This window comes from Jaculus jaculus, chromosome 5 (genome assembly GCF_020740685.1).
Source record: "Jaculus jaculus isolate mJacJac1 chromosome 5, mJacJac1.mat.Y.cur, whole genome shotgun sequence".
Classification (NCBI taxonomy): Eukaryota; Metazoa; Chordata; class Mammalia; order Rodentia; family Dipodidae; genus Jaculus; species Jaculus jaculus.
This window is the reverse complement of record NC_059106.1, coordinates 157,357,820-157,365,922: the sequence shown is the minus strand read 5'-3', so window position 1 is coordinate 157,365,922 and position 8,103 is coordinate 157,357,820. Positions and strand designations below refer to the sequence as shown.

The following is an 8,103-nucleotide window of genomic DNA, read 5'->3' as shown; positions in this document are numbered from 1 at the left end:
TGTTTGGCACACTCTCCTGTTGCTATTGTCCACCTTATGTTGGCCAGGGGGTGATGTCCATCCTCTGCTCATGCCATTGTTTTCCGCTGCCATCGTGGAGCTTCCCCTCGAGTCTGTAAGCCAAAATAAATCTCTTTTTCCCAGAAGCTGCTCTTGGTTGGGTGATTTCTACCAGCAATGTGAGCTGGACTGCAACAAGGTCTTTAAGGAAGACATTGCTATTCTATTTTTAAGCTTTATGTCAAAATAAACTGGACTTTCCTTATTTTTTAATTTTTTTATGAGAGAGAGAGAAAGAGATTGAGAATTGACGCTCCAGGGCCTCTAGCCACTGCAATTGAACTCCAGACGTGTGCATCACTTTGTGGACATGTGTGACTTTGTGCTCACACACCTTGTGCATCTGGCTTATGTGGGTTCTGGGGAGTGGCACCTGGGTCCTTAGGCTTTACAGGCAAGTGCCTTAACCACTAAGCCATCTCTCCAGCTCTTTCCTCATTTTTTAAAAAAAATTATTTTTTGTTTATTTTTATTTATTTATTTGAGAGCGACCGAGAGGAGGAGGAGAGAATGAGAGAGAGAGAGAGAGAGAAAATGGGCACGCCAGGACTTCCAGCCACTGCAAATGAATTCCAGATGTGTGCGCCCCCTTGTGCATCTGGCTAACGTGGGTCCTGGGGAACCGAGCCTTGAACCGGGGTCCTTAGGCTTCACAGGCAAGCGCTTAACCGCTAAGCCATCTCTCCAGCCCTCTTTCCTCATTTTAAAAATCGTGCTGGGAAGTAAACTCAGGGCCTTGCCCATGCTAAGCAAGCACTTTACCACTGAACTACATCCTCCTAAAAGCCCTGGAATCTTCTTGAAAATGATTAATTTCCTCACAGCTAACTTCCACTCGATAGACCCTGTGAACTATACAACAGAACAACCAGACAAGATACGCCAGCTGATGCAACAGTGGCATGGCTGTTGTGGGGGAACCAAGTGCTCTTTGATTGGATTGGAGGCCTGCTCCATGGAGGGAAAGGTGCTGGAATTGGATTGGAGGCCTGCTCCATGGAGGGAAAGGTGCTGGAATTGGATTGGAGGCCTGCTCCATGGAGGGAAAGGTGCTGGAATTCATGCCTGGTACTGAAAACCTAGTCAGAAGCCTATGGTGGACCTGAGGACATGTCTCAGTGCACAGAGCATTTGCCCCTCAAGCCCAAGCACCCCAGTTCAATCCACAGACCTCATGTATAATGGCAGTTGTGGAGGGCGTCTATAATCCCAGCACTCTGATGGTGAGACAGGAGATGGGGACCAGAGAATTTCCTGGAAGCCCCTGGTGAGTACAGCAAAAAAGTACAACAACAGAGTGAGATGGAGAGAAACCCTGCCTCAAAGGAGTTGGAACAGCAAGGATAGACCTGAAAGCACTCGGTTCTCCACATCCACTCCATCACCAGTGTTTCCCACCCACCACCACCACACACATAGAAATAAATAAATTCTTAAAAGACTATGGCTGGTGGTCATAGGTCCTAAGTGGGAAGCTACTACTGTTGTTTGGCCAAATGGATATGTTGTATCCATCAAATTGTCCTCTAAATACATATACTTTTACCCACAGATAAGTGTTGCTCTAGGCTTTGGTCCTGGAAGTTTCTTGTTTTTTTAATTATTTTTTAAATTTATTTGAGAGAGTAAGAGAGGGAGAGGCAGAGAGAGAGAGAGGGCCTCCAGCCACTGCAAACGAACTACGAACTCCTGCACCACCTTGTGCATCTGGCTTACATGGGTGCTGGGGAATCGAACCAAGGTCCTTTGGCTTTGTAGGCAAAGGCCTCCATCCCTAAGCCATCTCTCCAGCCCCGGAAGTTTCTTTTCACGGCGGGCAGTGTGGACTGCAGAAACTTGTAAGTGGTCAAGGTGCTGAGAAAAAGTGACTGGAGTGTTAAGCACTAAATAAGACATGCATAGTACCCCCTCCAAGGCCCAGGGACCATTGTGAAAAAGAAGGCAGAAAGGCAAAGAGCCAGAGGGCTGGAAAGAAATGCCGTGGAGTGTTGTCTTCTGACTGCGACGTGTCCCTTGCATTTGTGACCTCGCAGTGACTGTTGGTACCTGCACGGTATTGAGCCCATCAACGTTCTCTTGTGGATGATGGATGGGCGAGAACTCCATCCCTTCCAGAGGAGTGACTGGCACTTACTGGTCCCTGGGGGGGGAGGGGGGGGACATTCTCTGCAGTGTTGCAGCCACTAGTACAATCCCCATACTCTGACAAGCAACCCCCTGCCCATGCTTACGCAGGCAACACTAGTTAAACTCACTGGGACACATCCGCGGATGCTGATGTAAGGCTAGTTGGGAACAAGAGGTTAAGTGGAGGGGACATAGGAAGGAAGGGTCAAGAGAGGGTAATGGGAAGGGATGCATGTCATATGTATAGGAAATGTCAACAAAAATAATGGAAAAGTGGACTCGTGTTTTTTGGAACATGACGTTTTTTTCAAGCTGTATGCTTCATGAGCTGCATCAATGAATGTGGTGATCTTGTTGATCACTGAGTGCACAGGAAGAGGAGGGATAGTGAACAAGCAAGAAAGTGCTCTTGGGTTGCGGGGAGAGGCTGGAGAAATGGCTTAGCGGTTAAGGCCTTTACCTGCAAAGCCAAAGGAGCCAGGTTCAATTCCCCAGGACCCAGGTAAGCCAGATGCACAAGGGGGCACACGCATCTGGAGTTTGTTTGCAATGGCTGGAGGCCTTGGGGTACCCATTCCCTCTCTCTCTCTCTCTCTCGTCCCCCCCCCTGCCTATTTCTCTCTCTCTCTTTCTCTCAAATAAATAAAGAAAAATTAAAAAATATTTAAAAAGAAAGTGCTTTTTGAAGGAAACTTTCCCACTCGGGACTCTATATCATGGGGTGGTGGGGGGGGAGGGGCAGGGAACCCATTTAATGACTTCTCAACTGTCAACTTTTTCAGTTCATAAAATATCCTGGTGTGGCAGAAAGGAAATCCCTTCTTCTGGATGGCTTCCTCCATCAACCGTGAAGGGTTTTGTTTTGTTTTATTTATTTTATTTTATGTCTCGCTAGCAGGCTATGGCTGTGAGAACTGGGTACCGATCATCCTCACCTGAATTCCTGGGCAGTCAGCAAAGACAAAATCCACTGCGCTAGGTGAGCAACATGGAAGCGCTGCTGCTCGTGGCCTGAACTCAGAAGCGTGGAATACTTTCCATGCCTGAGTTCCCTGCTGGAGCCGCTTAACTACTAAATTACATAAAGCTCTATGTTCACACTGGCTGCACTCACTTTCCTTAGAGGACGGTATCTGTCAATAGACCATCACTGAAGGCTAGGGAAATCCCAGTGTGTCTAACCTATTCACTGACTGCTCAGTGGATCTCTACCACACAAACCAACACAATTTCTCCAGCCACGTGCTTATTTACCCCTTAGCTTCTGTTCACTGTCATTTCTGGGATTGCCCATTGATGGATGGCTGAATACAGGGGCCCTTTTTGGCATCAGACCACGTGTTCTTTCTCCTTTTGCATCTGAAGCATAGTGCACCTTTCTCAAAGACCCTAGGGGCCGCACCCTCTTCAAAGATGAGCGGGAATCCTGTTTCTTCTGCACAAAGCCCCCCGTAGCCAATAAGATGCTACGTGCAGGCAATGTGAGGTTGGTGGTCCTATCCCTAAACAATCCCTGCACATCCTTATTTCATTTTCATAATTGTTAGCCTTTCTAGAAAGCATTTTACCTTGTGGATTTTCTCAGTTAAAAAGTCAGAGGGGTCTGGGGAGGTGGCTCAGTAGTTAAAGGCACTTGCTTGCAAAGCCTGCCTGTTTGAGTTTGATTCCCTGGAAACCACATAAAGCCAGATGCACAAAGTGGTACATGCGCCTTGAGTTCATTTGCAACAGCAAGAGGCCCCCAGTGCACCCATCCTTTCTGTCAAATAAATAACAATTAAAAAAAATAAACCTCGCAGTTTTACTTGTCCTATAAGACATAAGTGTTCACTCCAATTTATGAGAGCAGGAAGGAGTCCTTTTCCACTCTGTAAGCATCCTGCTTTTAGAGATTTATTTATTTATTTTATTTTTTGCATGACAGTGGCATTCAGGTGCTGGAGTTGGGACTGGAAGGTACTGTCTGTTTCTAATCTAGCAATATAGGTTTTTATTTTTCATGGAGAACCAGATTTGGTTTTGATTCAGTTGCTGATTTTTGCTTTTGCTTCTGTCCTTCATCAAGGTGAAAGGTCAGTGAGGACAGGCGGGGATATACACAAAAAGGACTGAAACTTGCAATGGTGTGTAACAGTAACAACAGGGAGCCTAGCTTCCTGGAGTGGGTCGGTGTCCAGGGGTACTTGCTCTTTCGTGTCCCTGTCCCCCTAGGACAGACACCGCCAGCGTGGATGTCATCTTTCCAGCCCCTCTTCTGTGTGTGTATATATACCTATGCCTATTCCAGGTAAACCCAGAGGAATAAAATTAACTTCCCTGAGTTTTTTTTCTCAGCTGAAGGGAAACAAACGCTGTGCTGCTACCCTTACATTTAAACGGTGACTGGATTTCATCGGTGACTATGAGTTGTTTTAAGTTTTATTTGTGTGCAAGTTAGCATCCTAAATTATTCTCTCACTTTCTAGACAGGATCTCACATATCCCAGGCTAGCCTTAAGCTCGCTATATGGCTTAGGATAGCTTTGAACTTCTGATCTTCCTGTCTCTACCTCCTGGGAGTTGGGATTACAGGCATGTGCCATCCACACCCATGTTATCAAATCCCAGATTCTTAACATCACCAACTGGCTGGTTTAAGAGATTTTCTCACTTAAAATTAAGTGATGTCCAAAGTCATAATTTTCAAGGAAACAACTCCATCCTTATTTAAAATTCTGGGAACGGGAGATATTCATATATATATTTAAACTTCTGTCCACTGAGATAGAAAGGGTGGCTTTCTGAGAAAGACAGTGAAATTAAAAAAATTAACATAATATATTGCTTAACTCGTTTTTCACCAGGAGGAATCTATATTTAACTCTAAAGTCTGGCTAACAACTAATTACTAGAACTGCTTCCTTCCCTTCCCACTCGCTCATCTGCAGTCCTTACATTCCCAGGTGATGCCAGAACTTGAGCTGCATTTGTCTATTTATTGGGCTATTTTACAATTCAGGCAACCTAGTTTTAAAATGTGTAACCTAGGTCATTTAACTACTAATCTTCGCACCCCGACGTTGCGAATCTACCAGAGTACAATAAGTTTTTTTTTTTTTAATTTAACAAACGATCACACAAAAAAATGTAAAAAAAAAATCGATTTTAAATGTTTTATTTTGTGGCTTTTGTACAGCTCAGAGGAACAAAGTTAGAGGTCAAATAAAATGCCAGTTAAATCCGGGTACAACCAATAACCGAAAACCTTCGACCAAAAAAGAAAAGCAAGCTGCTGAAAGGTCATAAAATAATCTTGGGCGATGTGCTAACGCCCGTAGCGGAACAAGACGGGTCTTCTACTTGGTTTTTCAAATGCAAAGCTGCGGGAAGGCGACCTCTCGGACGCGCTGGCTGGGGACCCTGCGTGGAAGGACCACGGGCCCAGCAGCCTGCGCGCCGCTGGATGCGCGGTGTGGCTTCCCGGGCCCGGGCATCCTCTCGGGAGAACGTTAAAGAGCCGGCCTCCCCAGGACGCGACTACGAAAGCCTTGTTACCTATTTTAGCTAAGTCTGGAAACACCGGACGGCGGTCTCCGTTTTGGTAGGGCTTTGTTTCAAAGCAAGCTCCAGATGTTTGCCACGCTACCTTGGAGGGAAGAAGAGAAGGACGAAAAGGTGAAAGTGGAGTTATAAGCTGCCTTTCTAAGAAGACCCCAGGACTGAGCGAGCAGGGAATTCTTTTCCTGCAACAAAACACCTGGGCGGGAGAGCGAGCTGTCTTGCAAGAGCATTTGTTACAAAATGCAAAACACCTGGGCGGGAAGAGCTGCCTGCAAGAGCATTTGTTACAAAAGGCAACAAAAACGAGCCGACTTCCCCACCTAGCATACCCAACAACCCGGGCGTCTTCACCGCCCCCCCCCCCACGCTCTGTCCGCAGCTCCGCGACTCCAAACGCACGGCCACCCAGGCCAGTCCATCTGCGACACTCCAGAGGACAATTTGCTCCGACTTCCTAGGCTTTCTCTCAATTTCCAGAGGTGCAGCCCCCACGATCCTTGGAACACCCGCTCGGGTGTAGGGTCGGGGAAGGAGGCGTCCTACAGTCCCTTCTCCCGGACATGAAATGTCTTCTTGACTCGGGCCAGCTGTCCCTGGACCCGGGGGAGCGAGAGCGCGGAGAAGCTTGAGGCAGCGGGAGGTCTGGATGAGGCTGCAGCCCGCCCAGCCCCCAGCCTCCACCCCACTCCTCCCCCACCCCCGCCTGGTCCAGCCCTCACTTAGAGAACGGAGCCTGCACTGTAGCCAGGCCCAGGCCCGCGGGGACCAGATACGGGAACTTGCACACAGCGCAGGTGCACAGGCTGGGGGCCCCCGCGCCACCGCCCGGAAGAGCGAACTGCCCACAGGGCGGCTCGTCCAGCGCCAGCGACAGGTACTTGGCCGGGCGCAGCGCGTCTGGGGGCCCCACGGCCCCGGGTGCCAGCAGCACGGAGCCCGGCGCGGCTGCCAGCAGGGGCAGGCCGGCCAGCAGCAGGCGCGGTGCGGCGGGGCCCGCACCCTCGCCGAGCGCCCGGCGTAGCTCCTGCAGCGAGCTACCCAGCAGCAGGATGTAGTTACGGGCCAGCAGCAGCGTGGCGATCTTGGAGAGCTTGCGCCCCGGCGCGCCCTGGCAGTGCGCCGCCGAGTAGGGCAGGATGACTTCGCGCAGCGCGTCCATGGCCAAGTTCAGGTCCTGCATGCGCTTGCGCTCGCGGCTGTTGATCTTGCGCCGCAGCAGCTGCTGCTGGTCCTCTTTGGCGTCCGCCCGGGTGCCCACGCCACCGCCGCCACCGCCTCCGCATCCAGGCCCGGTTCCCAGTGGTTCGGCGGGTGCCTCTTGCTTCTCCCGGGGAGCCTTGGGGAAAAGGGATGCTGCCGTGGAGGAGGAGGAGGATGTAGAGGAGGAGGAAGAGGAGGAGGACGGCTGCCGGTAGCCCACCAGCTCGTACAGGGAGGCCCCGAGCTGCACGTCTCCCGGCCTCTGGGGCCGCAGCATGGTCGCGGGGGCCGCGTTCACGCGCGCCTGGGAAACTGCATAGTACATCTGGGGAGGGGAGCGGTCGGGGGCGACCGAGGGCGCCCTTCAGCAACGCCCCGGGGTGGGCCTGTCGGCAGGCCGCCCTCCCCTGCGGATCTGCGGAGGGTGGACGGACGGAGACGGCGACGGTCCGCGCCGGACACCTTTAAACCCGGCTTGGGAACCTGCGGGGACCGCGGTTGGCGAGGCGCAGCCAATGGGAATGCGAGGCTGGGCGCAGACGCGCGCTCATTGGCCGCGCGAGCCTCCGCCGGCGCCGAGGGCCCGCGGGCTTCGTGCAAGGAGGTTATCGTGGGCGCCTGCGCGGGTGTTCCAGGGCCAGACCCCCAAGAGGAGGAGGAAGAGCGGTCAGTGGAGGACTGGATGCGGTGGCCAGACTAGAACGCATTTGCCTTCCTTCCAGATCCCTTTGATTCTACATTTTTCTTTTTGTGCATGTCTTCTAAAAATGTGGTCAGCCTGTTAATTCTCAACACTTGAGAGGCCGAGGCAGGAGGATTGCCACGAATTTGAGTCCTAGCTCGGGTTACATAGTAAGTTCCAGAACAAGACAGTCTGTGGCCTTGAGCGAGAGTCTTGTCTCCAATCAATCAATCAGCCAGTCAGTCGCAAATATTCATAACAGAATTTGCCATCTTTCTCAGTTCTAAGCGCACACTTTAATTGAGTACTGTTTATTCTTTTGCCTTGGCAAAGCTGAGATTAGATAATCATTTAAAATTTCTCTATCTCCTTTCCCCATCTCCTGGCCATCACCATGCTGTGTTGTGCCTCTAACTTTGTGCTGCTCTGGGTACTCCACAAAGGCAGAATCATCTTTTAGTGACTGATTTATTTTAGTGATTTAGCAAAATATC

At 50.4% G+C, this 8,103-nt stretch overlaps 1 protein-coding gene across 1 annotated transcript; it reads right to left on the bottom strand.

Annotated features, from left to right (window-relative positions):
• Nucleotides 1-6,430: 6,430 nt before the first annotated feature.
• On the bottom strand, nt 6,431-7,354 carry Olig1 (oligodendrocyte transcription factor 1). Its single transcript, XM_004654444.3, has one exon. It carries the CDS (start codon nt 7,250-7,252, stop codon nt 6,443-6,445), a length of 810 nt encoding a protein of 269 aa, XP_004654501.1. The 5' UTR covers nt 7,253-7,354; the 3' UTR covers nt 6,431-6,442.
• Between the last annotated feature and the right edge of the window lie 749 nt (nt 7,355-8,103).